The following is a 22,056-nucleotide window of genomic DNA, read 5'->3' as shown; positions in this document are numbered from 1 at the left end:
CCTGGTGAAGAAAACACCCTTCACAACAGTTGGCCAGATCAAGAACACTCTCCAGGAGGTAGGTGTATGTGTGCTTTAACTGCAGAACTTTAAACTTTTTAATACTTGGTTGCAAATCCTTTGCAGTCAATTACAGCCTGAAGTCTGGAACGCATAGACATCACCAGACGCTGGGTTTCATCCCTGGTGATGCTCTGCCGGGCCTCTACTGCAACTGTCTTCAGTTCCTGCTTGTTCTTGGGGCATTTTCCCTTCAGTTTTGTCTTCAGCAAGTGAAATGCATGCTCAATTGGATTCAGGTCAGGTGATTGACTTGGCCATTGCATAACATTCCACTTCTTTCCCTTAAAAAACTCTCTGGTTGCTTTCGCAGTATGCTTCGGGTCATTGTCCATCTGCACTGTGAAGCGCCGTCCAATGAGTTCTGAAGCACCTTTTATACTGCGGTAATTTATTTTTGTCTTATGTACCAGTCAATTTGCAGTTAAATTCGATCAGTATAATCAAGTTAAAGTTTTTGCCTCTGAAATGTAACATTTCTAAAATATTGTGATAGTGTATTAAACAATGTCAAACAGTCCCGTATTGGACACTTCTGTTATTGAAACACTGTTTTAAATCTTTTTTTTTTTTTTTTTTTTTTTAAATATTGTTTTATGTTTTCAATGTTTAACTGAAATGAAATCAGTGATAGGCTATCTGAAACTAATTAATTAATCAACCCTCTGATGTAGCCTATTATTAAATAATGAAGTAAAATAAAATAAAAGTCTTACTCACGTCAAAACTATATAGGCTACTCAATTTTCCCACCAAAAGACGCATTTTTAAATTAATGATGCGTTTTTTGTTGTTGTTTGTTTTTTTGTTTTTTTGTTTTTTGTTTTTTTGTTTTAGTGCAACCAAAGCGGTGTCGAAGTTACATTGCACTTTTACTATTACTTTGAATTGAATGGAATTGAATTACTAATCGAAAATCTAATTTAAGTGTGAGAATTCATGCAGAAAGGACAGAAATTACCGTGACGACAAGTTATACATGATTATGATGATGACATTTTTACAGTGCGGTGAAATTTGAACTTTAGCTACACAAAGACTAGTCATTTGAAGCTATGCTGATTTAATGTAAATCATGTATCATAAAAATGATAATGGAAACACTAACGCGTTGTTCTGTATTTTTAGTAACACAACTTTATTTGTCCAGGGAAAATACGCACGCAAAAGATGAGAGTCTTCAGCAGACTGACGTCTCGCTTCATCATGTTGCCTTTAAGTTTCATGACCATCTTTCTTCTGTATACTCAAAACGCCCCGATGGACGATGCCATTTACGCATTTGATGATTTAATCTTCGAACCTTCATGCTCCTGTAAAACTTGCATCATGGGTTTTATGGACGATGACTGGTTCGTTTATCGTTACAATCCAACCATTCCAGCCCTGCTCAACAGAAGAAACAGCTTGCTACATAGAGACGCATACAAATGGTGGAGGGTAAGACTTTAAAATATTAAAGGCGGGGTCCTATGATTCACTGTACGCCGAATAAACTAAATAAATAAATCCTATTTTCATATTATATATATATATATAACTCAAGTTAATAAGTTTTTAAAAATTAAACTTACTCGATATCTCCATGTCTTGACTATTTGTGAGTTGAAACAAAGGTTATCTTCAGTTTTTATGGCAGCAGGTTTCTAAGTTCAACCAACAGGAAATATTTTACAATGGCAGTTATCGATTTATGAGTAGTTCTTTTCATTTTACATTTTCTGTGTCAAAATAATTACTGTAGTCATGCAGCCAACTGAGGAATGTCTTTGCATGACAAGATTGTTGTCTTGATGCTAATTTGTATCTCTTAATATTTGTACAGGGTCTACAACCGTCAACGCTCAGAGTCAACTACACAGAGGTGGTGGACCAGTTGTTTTCTCTCTTTCCCGATGAAGAACACTATTCAGATGCTGGTCCAGATCGCTGCAGAACTTGTGCTGTGGTGGGAAACTCTGGGAACCTCCTGGGATCCCACTATGGTCAACTAATAGACAGCCATGACTTAGTCATTAGGTATTAGAAGAACAGATTATTACACAGAATAAATTTGATAAATGTTTTCTACAGCAGTGGATCTCAACCCTGTTTGTGGTTTAGGAATAATCTTCTTTTCCTCTCAGGATAAATAAAGGCCCGACAAAAGGTTACGAGAAGGATGTGGGGTCCAAGACCACTCACCGGATTCTGTATCCCGAGAGCGCTGTGGACTTGGAGGACAACACCCATCTGGTGCTTTTTCCCTTTAAGATTCGTGACATGCAGTGGCTCATAAGCACCTTCACCACTAGACACATCACACGGTGAGCACTGTTTATTAAAACAATTAAATAATTATGAAAGCAAGCAAATGATTATCTATATCTTCAAGCCATCATTTTGTTCCTCAGCACCTACACACGAGTCAAACCTTCAATCAAGGCAAATGAGAATAAGGTATCCATGTCATTAAATCAATGTCAATGAGACTCATTATTGAGAGATTGATTGTTAAGCCCTATAATAAGCAGATATGCATGTCTCATAAATGTTTTGGTTTCTGTCTAGGTGATGATCCTCAACCCTGCTTTTATAAAATACGTCTACGAGAAATGGCTGCAGAAAAATGGCAAATATCCTTCTACTGGCTTCATTACAGTAGTATTTGCCCTGCATATCTGTGATCAGGTAAACTGTCTTGTTCACATGATGCTTGAGTTTATGATTGCTGATGTTATCAACAGAGTTTCCGTATTTTAAAAGATAAAAAAATAACTAGCTCATTAAATGCTATTTACACTACAAAATAGTATGCAATAATAACATAGTCAGTGAATATGATTATATTTATTAAAATCATAAATGGATGCTGCTTTTTTTTTTTTTTTACATTACCTGTACTTGACATTACCTCCCCTACACTTTATTTCCACTAATTAATAAATACCAGCTAGGCATCTTATTTACACTTTTCAAATATTTTCTTAATTTTTATTTAAAATAAACGCTACTCCTAGGCCTAGCTGATAGGCGATAAGAAAAGGGAGAAGAACGAGTTCAGTAAAATGCAGAGACCAACTCAAGTGCAACATGTTCCTAAAACAATATCTTTGTTGATCCCGGAACAACATTTCAAACAACCAGTCAGATTTGAGGGATAAGTTTACAGGGTTAGGTGCTTCTGCAGCATTCTTATTCACCTATTGTTTCCCTCTGGGGGTATGGTAGAGTTAGTTTAGGGCTAGGGATAGGGTTAGAATACTACATTTTCAGAGAGGAATGTTGTTCCAGTCTGTCTTTGCAAAATCACGGTGACCCTAACACCACCCATCTTACTCTCCACACCGCTGATCCTGTTATCAGCTGGATTTCTTTCGTAATTTTCGTAAAACTGGGTGCAGTTAGTGTAAATAGCACCTACCAACAAGGCGGGCTATTATACTTGGTGTAAATAGACACTCCTTAACCTTAATGATCATTTCCTTTTTAAATAACAGTATTTTGTGTTTACGTATATGCTTTTTAATCCCAACCTTCATATTCAATAATGTAAAAAGATGCGCTTTTTTTGCGTTAAGCTATTTATCTTATATATTTATCTCAAAAGATTTACCAATTTATTTAGTGGTAAAACTTTTTAGTGAGAAAAAAATACTGAATGCACCATTAAGAAATGTATGTATAATTGTACCGTTATGGAATGATATTTGAATAGCTTTTAACACAGTTTAAATCCCAGTGTCATATTGCTGCCAGCTAGAACACCCTGAAATGGCAAAACTCCTGACAGCTCTGTCTTTTACGCAGGTGGATGTCTTTGGGTTTGGAGCTAAAAGTGATGGAACCTGGCATCATTACTTTGACAAAACTCACACTAACTTTAAAGGCGGACCTCATAAAGGAGACATTGAAAATACAACAATGCATCAACTTGTACACAGAAACAAGATTTCAATATATAAAGGGTATTGATAAAGAAAACAGTTCTTACATTTAATGAAGGATTTCAAGATGGATTCAGGTCTGAGAGGAATGTAAAAATTAATAGTAAATGTTAATGTATTTAATATAAATGTTGGCGATGTTTTGAGAGCTGTAGCAAATGCTGTAGAATTTCCTATTCTTTTCTCTATTTATAATGCCTTACTGTATTGTAAACATATTGTATGTTGTTCATGTACTACTAAAATACTAATATATAAGACATCTGGAATGTTAGTTTATATGGATCACAATCTTGTATTGTAAAAATAAATAAATAAAATTAAAAGGTTGAGCGCATCAAAATGAGAAAAAAGAAAAAAAAAATTATAGGAATGTTCTTTCATTCAAAGTTCTTTCAAGAAAGCAATGTAACATGAAAATCAAGTTTTTAAAGTCGTTTATATGCCTATGTGCTTTTTTAAATATGCTTTAAGACAAACTATGTGTAAATTCATAAGTCAACGCCATTGCTGAGTATTTTCTCCTTAAAACTGCAGTGAACCAAACACAGTCTCAAAAATGCAGTTTTGAAATCGCCCTTGTTCTCTAAACATGTTGTAACCAATCTCGTCATCGTACGGGGTGGGCTTTAGGAGTCTGAGAAGCCAGTTATTCCAGTCTATTTTCTGTTGATATGAATAATCGTGTATATTTGACAATATAGCGGATGAATTAGGTGTATTAGGCTATATTACGATGTTGTGATGAACTATCGACCTTATGCGTCAGAGAAACGCGCCGCCATCTTTATAATATTGTCTCTGAACTTCCGTTTTTGCGGTTGCTCTGTACATTTCTCTGTACATCGCTGTCAAAGAATAATTAGCTGGTGCAGTGGATTTACTTGTTGTAGAGTTAATAAAAGTTATCGTGAGCATTGTAATGTTTAAAGCAGATGTCAGTAGACCGGGAAGATTTTAAAACGAGCAGTTCATTCATAAATACGTAGCCTAAGATCGCTGTGGAAATACAAACCGGAAGTCAAAAGACAACGAGCGCAGCGCTGAAAAGGGGCGGGGCTGCATAAGGCCTATGCCTTTCTCCATTGACGTCCTATGATGTTCAAAGCGTTAAAGGGTTAGTTCACCCAAAAATGAAAATAATTGTAATTTATTACTCACCCTCATGCCGTTCCACACCCGTAAGACCTTTGTTAATCTAGTAGTGCATAAGTACGCGAATTGGGACGCACCTATGGTTTGTGTAACATTAGCTGTTTGATAACAAGAAAAAGGCTAATCATATTATATGTCTGATGTCGTAGAGAGTGATAGCGCATTACCATTCTAATGCATCGACTTGTAGACGAGCCTGTATAACTCTTCCACTTCTTCTGAATCAGTTTCTGCTTTAAACATATATGGCTGATTTAAACCAGTATTTCCACTTGCCATTGTGCAGCATTTACTATAACTAGAATACAGGTGAGCGAGTGGATCAGGTATTTTGAATTTAAGCTAAACGAATTTGCATAGCCCTACCAAATAAAGGAATGGTGTAGAGTTTTTTCCACATGAAAAATATTTAAATGTAATTTTGGTGATCAAAGATGAGTTTTAAGGGATAAAGTAATTAATTATCATAAATAATTGTTGATTCTCGTTTAATTACCAGCTCTGTCCTGTTCTCTTTTTGCCAGAAGACTCTCCTCTGACAGCTTGTAAACAATAAGAAAAGCCATTCAGTGACCATAGCATGTTAGTTGGCTAGAATAAGGAGCATTTTGCATTATAGAACATATTCATTATATTTTACTCTTTAAACAGTTTACAATGTCATTAAGTGAGGAAAAGGATTAGTTAAAGGATTTAGTTCATTTCAGAATTAAAAAAAAATCCTGATAATTAACTCACTCCCATGTCATCCGAGATGTTTGTCTTTCTTTCTTCAGTCAAAAAGAAATTAAGGTTTCTGAGGAAAACATTCCAGGATTTTTCTCCATTCACCAGGCTGAAGGTCCAAATTGCAGTTTCAGTGCGGCTTCAAAGGGCTCTACATGATCCCATATGAGAAAATTGTATTTCCCAGATAAGGATTGCCTGATAGGACAGCGAGGCAACAAGTCAGATGCCTAAAGTTTTTGGACACAGCTGTTCTTGATGTCTGATGAAGGCAGAATTAACAATGGCCGAAATGTTACTTGTTGTTAACCTTTACTTCAATTAAGACTCTTTAAAAAGTTATTATTATGACATCATGATTATAAAAACTGCCTTATATGCAATTGTATACAAATCAGTTCATTTTAATCTAATAATGATGACAGGAATTGTTCCCTGTGTAGAATTTAGTTGAGAGAGATTTTTGAGAAAAATTAACATGTATCTGATGTGCATCCAAAATTAATCCATATTGAACTGCATCATTGAATCATGAAAACTGACATTACCCAGCCTTAATAAAAACACTGTAGTCATTGTACTATGTAAACAATGTGTAACATGTCAGTAAACCTGATGTAATTCTGTTCTGATAGGCTACCAAATCTTTTGCCAATCTCAGTAGGCCCTACACTTCTTGTGATTAAGGTTTTTTTTTTTTTTTTTTTTTTTTTTTTTTTGCAAATTACCCAACCCCTACCCCTGGGGATAATTCTCACTTAATGCTGAACTCAAAAGTTGACAGCCCTGCCTTAAATAACCACAGTTTTCAGGATCCACTTTTTTTGTTAAACAATAGGTTTGTCTTCAGACCTCATAAAACGTGTAAATATAGCTGGTTTATCTATGAAACAGCAATGCAAGTTAAATAACTCAGGAGCAAGGGTCAATTCAGAGGAACTAAAGGTGGGGTTCTCTCCAGACATCCTGGACTTGGGAACAGCAGATGCGACAACTCAACAGGTCTCTCCGGTCAGCAGGTATGTTCGAATCGCGTTTGTGTTTCTTTCAAACAAATAAAGCCACCGAATCGCGCCAAACGTTAATTTAACAATACAAATTTGTTCCGTTATTGTTGTGGTAAAAGCAGATGGATGAGATGAAGTTTAATCTGTCTCCACCCAACTTTGATTTAGCTACATCTGGTGCGGTACTAGGCCTACTTGACGAGCCGCCGCGTTATTTTGCACGCAACTCCTTTATGGACAAATTCTAGCCTATAATAGCGGCGTAGGGAGTACAGTTGATTTTATAAAATAGTTATAATGTTAAAATATTATATTATCACTAAACATTAATTTATTAAGCAAATGAATTGTGTCTTTGTTCCGATAGAAGATATTGTCGGGATGCATTCAGGGGCGGCGTTTACATTTGGCAGAGTATGGCAGTTGCAGCACATTTAGACAAAACAGGGTAAATAAACAGCTCATGATGCTGCTCGTTAGTTCTGTTGCTTGAGTTGGCTTTTGGCAGAAATGTCAGATTTCAAAAGCGAATTTAAACAGCCTAACACCGAGTCCTAACCAGACGCGATGCGATAAACCAGACTCGACGCCGAGACGCGACAAAATCAATCAAAAAATCACAGCCAAATTGAGCCAATCAGAAGAGCGTGTGGGCGGGCTCTCTCTGTAATGTAAGTGCACAGCATTCGCAACGAAATGGATAACATTATCAAATTCCTAAATCTTACACCACGGATTAACATGATTAAAAATACATACCGAGTGACTAAAACTGTCTCTTTTTTTTTTTTTTTTTTTATATAAACTATAGAACACACTTGTTTTTTCATCTTAAGTTGACAGTTTGAACGTTGTTGTTTCCAACTGGTTAGTACAAACAACTCTGATTAACAACTGATTAACGTGGAAAAGATACATTTTCTTGTGTGTCTCGTCGCATCTGGTTAGGACACGGTGTTAGGGCTGTTTCAGAATTTGCATTGATTTTGTATTGTTAAAGGATTAGTTCACTTTCAAATGAAAATTACCCCAAGCTTTACTCACCCTCAATCCATCCTAGGTACATATGACTTTCTTCTTTCTGATGAACACAATCGGAGATATATTAATAAATATCCTGACGCATACAAGCTTTATAATGGCAGTGGGATCAACGAGTATGAGCTGAAGAAAGTGTCTCCATCCACATCCATCCATCATAAACATACTTCACACGGCTTCAGGGGGTTAAGGGCTTCTGAAGTGAAGCGATGTGTAAATATCCATATTTAACAAGTTATGAAGTAAAATATCTAGCTTCCGCCAGACCGCCTTCCGTATTCTATGTATGAAGAAAGTGTAAAACTCTCGCAGTTCAAAAAGCTTAAACTATGTCCTACGCCTTCCCTAATTTGAATACAGAAGGTGGTCTGGCGGAAGCTAGATATTTTACTTCATAACTTGTTAAATATGGATTTTTTTTTTTAGAAGGCAGGCATTTATTAACTCCCCGGAGCTGTGTGGAGTATGTTTATGATGGATGGAAGTGGATGGAGGCACTTTCTTCAGCTCATACTCATTGATTCTGCTCACTGCCATTGTAAAGCTTGTATGCGTCAGGATATTTATTAATATATCTCCGATTGTGTTCATCAGAAAGAAGAAAGTTATATACACCTAGGATACTATAGGTGCCACACTCCTGCCATACATACAATTGCCATACTCTGCCAAATGTAAATGCTGCCCCTGAATATGCATCCCGACAATATCTTCTATCAGAACAATGACACAATTAATTTGCTTAATAAATTAATTAATACTCTAGGTTTTTGTGATAGACTGCCACTGTGAATATTCAAAGACAAAGGCATATTATCATGGTGAATCTGTACACACAGGGCTCAGCTATTTGAAGGAGTGACAACCCGCATTCCACAACTGGAATTCATGTCATCCATCTTTGATTGAGACTCACTCGTGTACAAAAACAAAAATGTTAATTTAAGGGTTCGGTCTTGGAGAAAGAAAAAAAAAAAGTTGGCTTAAGGGCACAGTAATTATTGCTATATGTTTTGTGTCTTGTTGGGCTTTTACCTTTTATCCTCGACTATGCACAGCTCGCAAAATGGGTAGTCCGACATGGTGGCGTCCTGAAATGTACCAAATAAGAGAAATAAAAGAGGAAATAAAACACGGCTATGACCACTTCACCCAACGGTATCACTACACAACACCCGTAGCAACCACTCTTAGCAACATAAACTGTTCTCAATTTATATTGTTCATTGAAGCTTACTGTATTATGTAGAAGAGTATTGTGAGAAAGAGATCGATTGAGTGAGTTTATTACCTGCATTCAGATTTAGCATTTTCCTTCAGGTCAGTCCTATGTTCATAATAAAAAATCTGTTTAAATGTCTGACATATTATCTTGTCCTTTTAACAGTTAAGGGTTTTTCCCATGACTGACAGCACTAGTCAAAGCATTTGTCAGTTGCGTCTTGTTCCGTGTTCACAACAATTCTGTCTTTTCAATATAAAAGTCTTTGCAACTGAGTGAATCACTCATAAAGACAGTCTTTGCCGCCATCTAATGGCCTAATAATGTAACTTCTGTTGCTCTTCATGGTTAGGGACAATTTTTTCTGGTGGTAGGAAGGTTTTTAGCTATTTTACTTCATGAAAGTTGCATTGATACATATTTTTTTGGCTTTATATTTGTATTGTGTGGTAACCATTTTATAAAAGCAATAAGGTACTAGAAGGTAGTGCTGTATCGTGAATAAGTCACAGCTGAAGGGGTTCACACTCCGCTTCGCGCCGTGCCTAACAACGCCTTTCAGCCGTGACTTATTCCATAAGAGTGTTTTCCAACATGATGGAAATGTTAATGTGTTTAAAGCTTAAATTTTCATCACGCACTAATTTGCATACTCTCATTAAGCTATGCAGTTGCAGGTCCACTTGTTTAATCAGCAATGGCTAGAAAGAAGATCCGAGAGAAAAAAAGAGAATTAAAAACAAAACACAAGCAAATGATAAAAGAAGGCAAAAGAGCAATACTTACAGTGGACAAATTGTACATTGATGGACAGCTATTCAAAGACAAGGACATCACCCCCTGGCTCTACTAGAACCCTTTCCTCAACAATATCATCCCAGCCATAATATATTATCTCATAATACAACTATTTCAGACCCCGAAGGATGCTTTATTATCATAAACATAACAATTAACAATAACCCAGGTAACAATTGCCAACATTTACGGCCCAAATTCAGATAGCCCTGCCTTTTTCCACACTTTTTTTTCTTCCATTTCAAATTTTTCCAACGGCCCGGTAATTATAGGAGGCGATTTTAACACCGTAATTGACCCATCACTTGACAGATCCGCAAGTAATAAAAGACACTGGCAATCCACTGACACAATAATACAGTTCATGAGAGATTTTGGCCTTGGCGATGGTTGGAGGCTACAGCATCCAACTGACGGAGAATATACATTTTACTCGCCAGTCCATCATAGCTACTTTCACATCGACTTTTTCCTAACTAGCAATTCAATCATACCAAATATCTCTGAGCACAAAATCCACTCCATCAGCATCAGTGACCACGCTCCAGTAACACTCATATGGAATCCAGCTAATTTACATAAACACATCAGTAGATGGCGCTTTAACATATCACTCCTTAAAGACCCAGAATTTGACAGTTATCTTAAAAGAGAGTGGACATCCTTCCTAGAAATAAACGACTCACCAAAGTTATCAGCTTCATTGCTTTGGGAAACAGGCAAAGCAGTACTACGAGGTAAAATCATTTCATTCTCCGTCCATAAAAAGAAAATAGAAAAACAAGAAGAAATCAGACTAGAAAATAAAATAAAAAAGGGTTTCCTCCAGGCTGTCAGAGCTGACTGGACTCAACTTCACTCCTTTACTGAAAACATTAGAAGACGACCTTCACCGCTGGCACAACTTACCACTTTCCATCCAGGGCAGAATAGCTATAATCAAAATGACAGTACTTCCAAAAATAAACTACTTATTCTCAATGATCTCAACCCAACCTACTCTCACTTGGTTCAAATCTTTAGACTCCATCATTACCCGATTCTACTGGAAAAATAAACCACCACGGATAAAATTAAGCACTTTACAAAAACCCAAATCTTTAGGAGGATTAGAAGCCCCACATTTTTACCATTACTCACTAGCAAACCAACTTCAATACATATATAAATGGATTCACCCCACTCAGTCAGACATAATATGGCTAGACATAGAACAGTCACTCTGCGAAAACTTGCACATATCAGACATCCCATTTCTCAGTCAGTCCATTAAACATCACCCATGCTTTAAAGCATTGACAATAGCTTCTGCTCTGACAGCCTGGTGGAAATATCATCAAATCACAAACTCCAATCAGGCCCCATCTAAACTCCCCCCACTCTGGAACAACCCTGATTTCACAAGCAACAAAAAAACACTCAATTTCCATAAATGAGCAGAAAAGAGCATCACACATATTAATCAAATTTTTCAGTCCAACGACTTTGTTTCATTTTCCTACTTAGTCCAGGAGTACGGTATCGGGAACAATCAATTCTTGAAATATTTGCAACTCAAATCAGCTGTTTTATCCAAAATCAACAATAGAACTATCAACCTTCACCTTCCTTCCGCATTAGCAGATTTAATTAATATATCCTCCCCGAAAAAATTACTGTCCAAATTATACAAAATTATAACCAACTCAAATAAAACCATAACTTTGCCAACAATCATATGGGAAGAAGACCTTTCGATTGCTCCTGATACCGACTTCTGGACTCAAATTTGTAAAAATATTTATTCCATGACTAAAAACGCCAACCTTCAGCTCATACAATATAAGACTCTTCATAGAACACACTACACTGGGGAAAGGCTGTCTAAAATGGGATTCACATCAGAAACTTGCTCGCACTGCTCACAAAATTGTCCGGACACATATATCCACGCCACATGGCACTGCCCACCCATTAAACACTTTTGGAAAGACGTCACTGAATCCCTATCCCTCCTCCTGGGCTGCCGCATCCCATTATCCCCCTTACTCTGTCTACTGGGCGATCTATAAACTCTCAATCAGGAAATAACAAACAAAAGGATGCTCCTCGTAGCCTTAGCCATCGCCAAGAAAACTATCTTCTTGACCTGGAAATCCCGAAACACTATTCACATAACGCATTGGAAAAATTTGCTCACAGACTACATCTCCCTAGAATATTTTTCACCTCATTTACAACTGTATATCGGAACCACAATACTCCAGATCAGACCTCATTAAACTCTTACAAATCTGACACACTCATCCTAATTAATCATGTATTCACTTATTATTATACATATTTATACAAGGTTTTAGTAATATTATGAGTATTCTCATTATTATTATTGACAATATTGTTATTAATAATGTTATTAATATCATAGAAGCATAGAGCAGTAATAGGATAATGTTGATGGGATGATATTTTGCTTAATATAAGGACGGTAACGGTTTAATGAATATCTTTAATAATTTAAATAATTTAATATACAGTCAGGTCCATAAATATTGGGACATCGACACAATTCTAATCTTTTTGGCTCTATACACCACCACAATGTTTTGAAATGAAACAAACAAGATGTGCTTTAACTGCAGACTTTCAGCTTTAATTTGAGGGTATTTACATCCAAATCAGGTGAACAGTGTAGGAATTACAATAGTTTGTATATGTGCCTCCCACTTTTTAAGGGACCAAAAGTAATGGAACAATTGGCTGCTCAGCTGTTCCATGGCCAGGTGTGTGTTATTCCGTCATTATCCCATTTACAAGGAGCAGATAAAAGGTTCAGAGTTCATTTCAAGTGTGCTTTTTGCATTTGGAAACTGTTGCTGTCAACTCTCAATATGAGATCCAAAGAGCTGTCACTATCAGTGAAACAAGCCATCATTAGGCTGAAAAAACAAAACAAACCCATCAGAGAGATAGCAAAAACTTTAGGTGTGGCCAAATCAACTGTTTGGAACATCCTTAAAAAGAAAGAACGCACCGGCGAGCTCAGCAACACCAAAAGACCCGGAAGACCATGGAAAACAACTGTGGTGGATGACCGAAGAATTCTTTCCCTGGTGAAGAAAACACCCTTCACAACAGTTGGCCAGATCAAGAACACTCTCCAGGAGGTAGGTGTATGTGTGCTTTAACTGCAGAACTTTAAACTTTTTAATACTTGGTTGCAAATCCTTTGCAGTCAATTACAGCCTGAAGTCTGGAACGCATAGACATCACCAGACGCTGGGTTTCATCCCTGGTGATGCTCTGCCGGGCCTCTACTGCAACTGTCTTCAGTTCCTGCTTGTTCTTGGGGCATTTTCCCTTCAGTTTTGTCTTCAGCAAGTGAAATGCATGCTCAATTGGATTCAGGTCAGGTGATTGACTTGGCCATTGCATAACATTCCACTTCTTTCCCTTAAAAAACTCTCTGGTTGCTTTCGCAGTATGCTTCGGGTCATTGTCCATCTGCACTGTGAAGCGCCGTCCAATGAGTTCTGAAGCATTTGGCTGAATATGAGCAGATAATATTGCCCGAAACACTTCAGAATTCATCCTGCTGCTTTTGTCAGCAGTCACATCATCAATAAATACAAGAGAACCAGTTCCATTGGCAGCCATACATGCCCACGCAATGACACTACCACCACCATGCTTCACTGATGAGGTGGTATGCTTTGGATCATGAGCAGTTCCTTTCCTTCTCCATACTCTTCTCTTCCCATCACTCTGGTACAAGTTGGTCTTGGTCTCATCTGTCCATAGGATGTTGTTCCAGAACTGTGAAGGCTTTTTTAGATGTTGTTTGGCAAACTCTAATCTGGCCTTCCTGTTTTTGAGGCTCACCAGTGGTTTACATCTTGTGGTGAACCCTCTGTATTCACTCTGGTGAAGTCTTCTCTTGATTGTTGACTTTGACACACATACACCTACCTCCTGGAGAGTGTTCTTGATCTGGCCAACTGTTATGAATGGTGTTTTCTTCACCAGGGAAAGAATTCTTTGGTCATCCACCACAGTTGTTTTCCGTGGTCTTCCGGGTCTTTTGGTGTTGCTGAGCTCGCCGGTGCGTTCTTTCTTTTTAAGGATGTTCCAAACAGTTGATTTGGCCACACCTAAAGTTTTTGCTATCTCTCTGATGGGTTTGTTTTGTTTTTTCAGCCTAATGATGGCTTGCTTCACTGATAGTGACAGCTCTTTGGATCTCATATTGAGAGTTGACAGCAACAGTTTCCAAATGCAAATAGCACACTTGAAATGAACTCTGAACCTTTTATCTGCTCCTTTAACCTTTAACCTTTATCTGTAAATGGGATAATGACGGAATAACACACACCTGGCCATGGAACAGCTGAGCAGCCAATTGTTCCATTACTTTTGGTCCCTTAAAAAGTGGGAGGCACATATACAAACTATTGTAATTCCTACACTGTTCACCTGATTTGGATGTAAATACCCTCAAATTAAAGCTGAAAGTCTGCAGTTAAAGCACATCTTGTTTCATTTCAAATCCATTGTGGTGGTGTATAGAGCCAAAAAGATTAGAATTGTGTCGATGTCCCAATATTTATGGACCTGACTGTACTTTAACAGACTCCTCCTAGAGATTTTATCAGATCAACATCACATTTGGTCAGTCTAATCTAAAGGCCTTTGAGACATTAAATTGTAAAGATCTTGAGTTTTCGTTGAAGGGCGTGTCCGTGACGGCCTGACAAAGTTCGATGTTTCGCCATGAAACAGCAAGTTGTTGTAACTCAGGCATACAATGTCCGATCTGCACCAAACTTCACGTTTTATTAGAGTCCTGACCTGAAGACACCTATATGCCAATATTCAGTTACAGTATAGCGCCACCTGCAGGCAAAAGGAAATGTCATGTTTTACACTGTGATTAACTCCTCATTGAGATTTAACCAGAACCACATCATATATATGGTCAGTCTAATCTTAAGGTCTTAGTGATATTAAAATGCGAAGATCTTGAGTTTTCACTGAAGGGCATGTCTGTGGCGGCCTGACAAAATCTGATGTTTCACCATGAAACAGGAAGCTGTTGTAACTCAGGCATACAACGTCCAACCTGCCCCAAACTTCACGTTTGATAAGAGTCCTGGCCTGAAGACATCTACATGCAAATATTCAGTAAGTCATAGCGCCACCTGTTGGCAACAGGAAATGGCATGCTTTACACTGTAATTCACTCCTTGAATCACATTTAAATATGCTACAAAGTACCAAACATGTTAGGAATGCATTAAATCATGCAACACTTGGCTAAGTGCTAACGTATGCGATTAACGCCACGAAACAGGAAGTTGTTGTAACTCAGACATCTGCCCCAAACTTCACATGTCTGAGAAGAGTCCTGCCCTGATCACATCTACATGACAATATTCAGTTATAGTAATAGCACCACCCACTGGCATCAGGAAGTGACGTGTTTAACACTGTGATGCACTACTAGCAACATACTAAAATATGCAATTGGGTGCTAAACATGCTAGAAACATTCTAAAACATGCTAGCAACACTTAGCTGAGTGCTAAAGCATGCTATTATCGTCATGAAACAGGAAGTTGTTGTAACTCAAGCATACGATGTCCAATCTGCCCCAAACTTCACACGTTTGATAAGTGCCCTGGCCTGAAGACATCTACACACCAAAATTTAGTTATAGTCATAGCGCAACCAGCTGGTAGCAGGAAGTGTGGCAAATACAAATAATTGTCGTTGTCCTCCTATATTTATATACTTAAATGCATATTTCCCACCATGCTCTGTTTTCCTAAAGCCACCAGGTGGCGTGGCATGGGTGTGAGGGCCCTTTTATCACTGCTTGCAGCTTTAATTAAAATTGTAATTTGATTATTTTATATATACGATTGTTGAAAATTGTGTTTTGAAAATGCTTTTGATTGATGTTTTCGACTCCTATCTAGTTTTCTACATTTAAAAAAAAAAAAATGCTCTTTTATTCGGGCAAGTTAAATACTGACTCTAATTCTAGCAAAATCTGAAAAGTGCCTGCCCGGAGAGCTACCAGGGATTTTGAAATTTTGCTAGCCCTGCTATGCCATGAAACTCACAAAAATGCCCCTTTTCTTCTTTTTTTTTCAGCAGGAGAGGAGCAAAGATGAAGGTGTTAATGAATTATAGAGGTTCCTATATGACAGCTGTCATCACATGTGTGATCATAATATGCATGCTTCTGGTGATCCAAACCCCCATGGATGAGTTCTCAGAAGGCATGTGTGCTTGTAAAGACTGTGTCAGAGTGCAGAGTCGCAGTGCTTGGTTCAATGAACTCTATGATCTCTCTATTCAACCACTGCTCACCAGGGAAAATTATGTGCTCAGTGGAGATATCTACAAATATTGGAAGGTACCGATCTTACATTTCTTTAAGCCTTGAGCAGTGATGAATTAAGTAACTGTATTGACTCTTTTCCAAAAAAACTAGTGAGATGCTATGGCAGCATTTTAAGACAGCACAGGTGTGCTCACAACAAAGGCTGTTCCAAACCATGGGCAGCATGATTATGTTGCCTTCTCTGGCTCACATTCTTGCATAGGATGTCCCAGAATGCATTACGATGAGCTCAATGAAAGAAATCCATCCAAGATGGTGGACTAATCTGTTTCGTTAGTCAATAAGTTTACTGTTTCACCCAATATTTGTGTGTGCTATGTATTTTTATTCTTATGAGTATCATGTCATTATCTTGGCAACATGTTCACAGCAAATTCTATTGAATTAATTTAAGTTGAGTTTCCCGTGCACTTCAGCTCACTAGGTTTTGGAATAGAAGTTCAATGCAAGTATGTCATCATTTGTTGATTACTAGTTTTCCTGTGAACCTCAAAATACTAAAACCTCTTCACTGAAGTCTCTTTTACTTTATGTTCCAGGGCCTTCAGAAAAATAAGAAGGAAAGCAACTACACAGTAGTGGTGGAGAAGATGTTTTCTCTCTTCCCAGATAAAACCCAATACTTAGATGCTAGTCCAAAACGCTGCCGGACTTGTGCTGTGGTTGGAAACTCAGGAAACCTTAAAGGATCCCGTTATGGACATCGCATAGATCTTCATGACTTTGTCATTAGGTAAAGAATGAGATAAAACAGTTTTTTTTTTTTTTTTTTTTTTTTTAAACTTGATTTCCAAGACATGATAATGACAAAAACTGTGTATTTGGTTCAGTGTCACTTTTAGCCATCGAGACTTTGTAAGCTTTACAGTCTGCTGTCATTCTTTGCCTAGCAAAGTTTCACTTCATAAGCTAAAAAACCCCACCACCATTAAAATTTGGTAGTCATTTTTGATATGATGATCTTTCACTTTCATCCTGGCTTAACAGTCATGCTTTGTTAAGCCAGGATAAATATGGGCCCAACAAAAAGTTATGAGAAGGATGTGGGTTCTAAGACCACTCACCGGTTCATCTATCCTGAGAGTGCTGTAGATGTGGAAAACTCAACTTATCTGGTGCTTTCCCCATTCAAGATTCTGGACATGGAGTGGCTCATCAGTGCCTTCACCACTAAGAACATCACACGGTGAGAAACTGATAAGAGAGCAATGTTTCTCACTCTCAAACGGTTGATCTACACTCTTGAAAATAAAGGTTCTTTGTTGGCATCTGGGGTTCCATGAAGAACTTTTAACAATGGAAACGTTCTGTTTCACAAAAGGTTCTTTATAGTGGAAAAGGGTTTATCAGATTATTAAAATGTTCTTCACACACACACACACACACACACACAAATGTAAGAACTGTTTATTGAAAGGTTCTTTTAGGATCTCAAAATAGTTCTTTTATCATTGCTGAGAAAAAAGAAAAAAAAAGAAACCTTTATTTTTAGGAGAGTAATTGAGTTCTACTTGTATTGATACCCCAAAAACATGTTCTTGGATCTACAACCTTGCTGGTCCTGGAACAACATTTCTGTCAACCAATCATATTTTACAGTTTGGCTTAGGGTTTAGTTTGGGACTTGACTAACATCAATCAGTTTCTTGCTGATGTTAGCTGTAGTTAAAAAGTGTATTTTTATTTTATTTATTTAAATTTATGCACCACCAGTGGAGTGCGTTTGGGATGGGATTACCTGTTAACTGGGATAATTGAGGTCTACAATTCATCTTTAGCATTCCCATTCATCTCTATGACAGTGGCTTGACTGGTGTGGGAACCCCTGGAATGCTAACAGATAGCTTTCTTCAGGTATTATAAACCTCTTTGATTTGAATAATGGCAGTTTTTGGACCTTGTTTGAAAACCTTGTCATTATTTTTGCAATTGTAATGCTGCTACTGATGCAGAAATTACAAATTTAGAGTTAGAGTTGGGGATAATGTTAGAACTATGTTTATTTGATATGTTGTACCAGGACAGCAAAAGACAAATTCATTATGTTTTAATCATATGGTACCTTATTATTTCATGTATGTCTTCATTTTTCCCTTTTCTTGTCTTTAGCACTTACAAAACAGTAAGGCCGAGTATAAATGCCAACAGACATAAGGTGAGTGAGGGTTTGACATTTTTAGCATGCTATTGAGAGGCTCAGATTACCGGTGTCATTTATGTGACACATTCTAAGTGTTTGCAAATAGCAGCCATGCCAATTTTCCTTGTCAGTTGGAATGTGCACTGTAGAATCTGAACTGCACTGTTTTGTCATCTAGTTAAAGGAGGCCATGCAAGGGACACAAACTTGACACAAAAACAAACAAACCTGAGTCTTATCTGTATCACATTTTTTATAAAACCGGTTTAGTTGGAACAAAATGTGCAAATGGTGAAGTTATTCAGTGATATTAAAGGGTTAGTTCACCCAAAAATGAAAATAATGTAATTTATTACTCACCCTCATGCCGTTCCACACCCGTAAAACCTTCGTTAATCTTCGGAACACAAATTAAGATATTTTTGTTTAAATCCGATGGCTCAGTGAGGCCTCCATAGCCAGCAATGACATTTCCTCTCTCAAGATCCATTAATGTACTAAAAACATATTTAAATCAGTTCATGTGAGTACAGTGGTTCAATATTAATATTATAAAGCAGCAAGAATATTTTTGGTGCCATCGGATTTTTGGAGCCATCGGATTTCAACAAAAATATCTCAATTTGCGTTCCGAAGATTAACGAAGGTCTTACGGGTGTGGAACGGCATGAGGGTGAGTAATAAATGACAGAATTTTCATTTTTGGGTGAGCTAACCCTTTACTGTTAATTATTCACCATAGAGCAGCCTCTCGCACCTTAATTTTTGCGTATGGGGACGATCTTAAAAAGTAAATCTTGTTAATGTGTTTTTAGTAATCAATTTAAAATGGAAAAGTGGATATTTGCTAGAAATATCAGCATTCAATTCTCTAAGGAACACCTTATATTGTCGTTACTTGAGCAAAAGGCTTGTAATGTTAAAATACACTGTAAAACAGTAAACCCTGTTACTTTTCTGAATGCATAATTAAATCCCAAGATACATTAAATTTGTTAATTTACCTTGAGAAGGCACTATGAAATGCGAAGAATAACACTTTAATTTATTTTGTAGGTTGTAAATGTGACCAAAATATTCACAATCAACACAAACTGGATGCTTATAAGATTGCAAACATCACTGCCACTGAATGCAAATGGGTTCGCATAAAATCAAGTATGCAATCAAGTATTCATTCTTAGATGCAAATCTTTCTTGTTAAGTGGAGGAAAACCTCATTCAATCATTATTTTAAACGGAGCACAAAAATGAACTTTGACTTTGAGTCCTGGCTTGTGTTGATGTATTAAAAATGCAGATAAACATCTGGCATAACAAAAAACATCTTGATGTCAAGCTTCCATCATTCAGGTGGGAGTGATTTGTACACCCGCTGTATCGCTTGTAGTTGAATAACCTGCACCTTAGTGCCACAAGTCATAAGACTGCCTTCCATATTCAACTTAGGAAGAAAGTGTAATGCCTCTTACAGTTCAAAAAGCTTACGCTACGTCCTACGCCTTCCGTATTCAACTTAAGAAACAAGTGTAACTGACGTAACGTCAATTATGTTTTTTTGTTGTAGTGTACGGAAGTTGAATACGGAAGATGGCGGAAGCTAGATATTTTACTATATAGCGTGTTATATATGGATATTTTTCTTACACAAACACATCGCTTCACTTCAGAAGGCCTTTATTAACCCCCTGTGGAGTATGTTTATGATGGATGGATGCCCTTTTTTTCAAGCTTCAAACTGGTGGTTTCCTTGCACTGCCATTATACAGCTTGGGAGCATCAGGGTGATTATTATTATAACTCAGATTGTATTCGTCTGAAAGAACAAAGTCATATACACGTAGGATGGCTTGAGGGTGAGTAAATCATGGGGTAATTTTAATTTTAAAATGAACTAATCCTTTAATGTGTGTTGTTCTCGTAGGTGATGATTCTACATCCTGCTTTCATTAAGTATGTCCATGAGATATGGTTGCTGAAACGCGGCAAATATCCATCGACTGGCTTCCTCGCTATTATATTTGCCCTGCACATCTGTGACCAGGTAAATCCTGCTCCCTTTCATTTTCGTTTTTGTTTACATTTTTATTATTGTGTGAGCGTTTTAGCCTTCTCTTTTGTCCAGGTTTCTACATTTGGGTTTGGTGCTGATCAGTATGGAAACTGGTACCATTACTTTGAGAAAACCTCACGTAACCTCCGTACCGGTGCTCATAGTGGCAGCTTTGAGTTCGACACCATGATGCAACTGTACTTGGAAAACAAAATTCAGGTGTTCAGAGGGAAATAACTTGAGGAAAATTTTTCCTGCTAAGCTTTTGCAAATGGCACGTAGGAAAATTGCATTATGAAAGCACATGTCTCACTGTCATACCAACCACAAATCCTCCTGCTAGGCAACCTTTGAATAAGAAAAACATACTGTTGTTGTGCCAATATACTCTATAATACTTGTTCCCACAGCATGCAGGCCCTAAGGAATTGAAACAAAACATCTTGAAACTGCTTTTGGTTGCTTCTAGTGAAATTGCGATAGCACTGATTTAAAAGATTTGAGTGTTATCATTGGTACATTATGACCTATTGAAGACCTGTTAAGAAAATGTAAATCATGCATGTCTTAATGGATCTTCATGAATGTACAGCACAACAATGTGTCGAGTTTTGATTAATATGTTAATGAAAATTGCCAAATGCCAAATTATGGTTATAGCATGTGTTTTATATATTGTATGTGAAGGAAAGTAGAGAAGTCAAGATGTTAAGAACAATACGCATTTTTAATCTTTGAAAGGAATTGTCACATTTGCCCTTTTTTTTTTTTTTTTTTTTTTTTTTTTAGAAACTTTATTGTAATTATAAATTATGCATTTACATTTGTTGTTTTTAGCAATCCAGTGATTTGAACAGAATTCTTAAGTGACAATATGCATGACTTTCCACAAATCTTAGCCTGAAAGCAGTTTGGTATGTGGTGTTTTTAGGTTTTCATAAAACAGGTTTTTTTGGGGGGTGTGGAAATCTCCAACATGAACTTGATCCTCAAACAGACAGCAGCTTTTTGAGTATAATGACCGTGAAGGAAGCATAGATATGTGCTGACATACATGTTTTATTTAAAGTCATTGTTGCATACAGAGTAAAGGTCAGAGTTTGTGTGACGAGATACTTTTGGGTAATTAGACAGATGTCTAAAGTTGTTGTTTTTTTTTTTTTTTTTTTTTTTTTTGGATACATTACATCAGGTTTTCATGGCTCATATAGTATGATATAGGAGAATATGGAGGCTTCTTTATGAGAAAAACCACCTCAACTTTATTCAGAGGCCCAAACTGAGCAAAAAATATGCAATTTGGCCAAAAAGTATGTTGAAATTCTGAAGCTTGTAATGTAAATCAATGAGTTCTTTATAACAGTATAGCAGAAAAATCCATATAAATTTCAGTTGTCACTCTATCTCCCAAAAATGTCTTAGTAAGATGATATATATTAGTTTTATGATCAAAGCTCTGTAGTTTTTCCTCAAATGTATGATGTATCTGATACTCACATTTAACAAGATTTTTCAAAAAGAAAAAAAAAAGGATAATCAA

General features: G+C 37.0%; 2 protein-coding genes across 8 annotated transcripts in view; both read left to right on the top strand.

Annotated features, from left to right (window-relative positions):
- Positions 1–4,565, top strand: part of LOC127501016 (CMP-N-acetylneuraminate-beta-galactosamide-alpha-2,3-sialyltransferase 1-like) — a 17,667-nt gene extending 13,102 nt beyond the window's left edge. For 2 of the 4 annotated variants that reach the window (XM_051872730.1, XM_051872728.1), the window contains exons 2-7: positions 1,211–1,500; positions 1,886–2,079; positions 2,187–2,366; positions 2,454–2,499; positions 2,611–2,730; positions 3,850–4,565. In XM_051872730.1, coding sequence (XP_051728690.1) covers positions 1,231–1,500; positions 1,886–2,079; positions 2,187–2,366; positions 2,454–2,499; positions 2,611–2,730; positions 3,850–4,014 — 975 coding nt within the window. In that variant the 5' untranslated portion in view covers positions 1,211–1,230 and the 3' untranslated portion in view covers positions 4,015–4,565. Of the gene's footprint in view, positions 1–1,188; positions 1,501–1,885; positions 2,080–2,186; positions 2,367–2,453; positions 2,500–2,610; positions 2,731–3,849 lie in introns of all 4 variants that reach the window. The other 2 variants (XM_051872731.1, XM_051872727.1) reach the window with 2 other exon arrangements.
- Positions 1–22,056, top strand: part of LOC127501011 (CMP-N-acetylneuraminate-beta-galactosamide-alpha-2,3-sialyltransferase 1-like) — a 25,652-nt gene extending 3,596 nt beyond the window's left edge. Inside the window, exons 1-7 of one of the 4 annotated variants that reach the window (XM_051872709.1) lie at positions 6,178–6,886; positions 16,074–16,335; positions 16,863–17,056; positions 17,330–17,509; positions 18,433–18,478; positions 20,388–20,507; positions 20,589–22,056. In XM_051872709.1, the coding sequence (XP_051728669.1) occupies positions 6,753–6,886; positions 16,074–16,335; positions 16,863–17,056; positions 17,330–17,509; positions 18,433–18,478; positions 20,388–20,507; positions 20,589–20,753 (1,101 nt within the window). In that variant the 5' untranslated portion in view covers positions 6,178–6,752 and the 3' untranslated portion in view covers positions 20,754–22,056. Of the gene's footprint in view, positions 1–6,177; positions 6,887–16,070; positions 16,336–16,862; positions 17,057–17,329; positions 17,510–18,432; positions 18,479–20,387; positions 20,508–20,588 lie in introns of those variants that run through there. The other 3 variants (XM_051872707.1, XM_051872710.1, XM_051872708.1) reach the window with 3 other exon arrangements.

The sequence above is a fragment of the Ctenopharyngodon idella genome, chromosome 19 (genome assembly GCF_019924925.1).
Source record: "Ctenopharyngodon idella isolate HZGC_01 chromosome 19, HZGC01, whole genome shotgun sequence".
Taxonomy (NCBI): domain Eukaryota; kingdom Metazoa; phylum Chordata; class Actinopteri; order Cypriniformes; family Xenocyprididae; genus Ctenopharyngodon; species Ctenopharyngodon idella.
The sequence above is the reverse complement of the archived record's forward strand: the minus strand, read 5'-3'. Positions and strand labels throughout refer to the sequence as shown.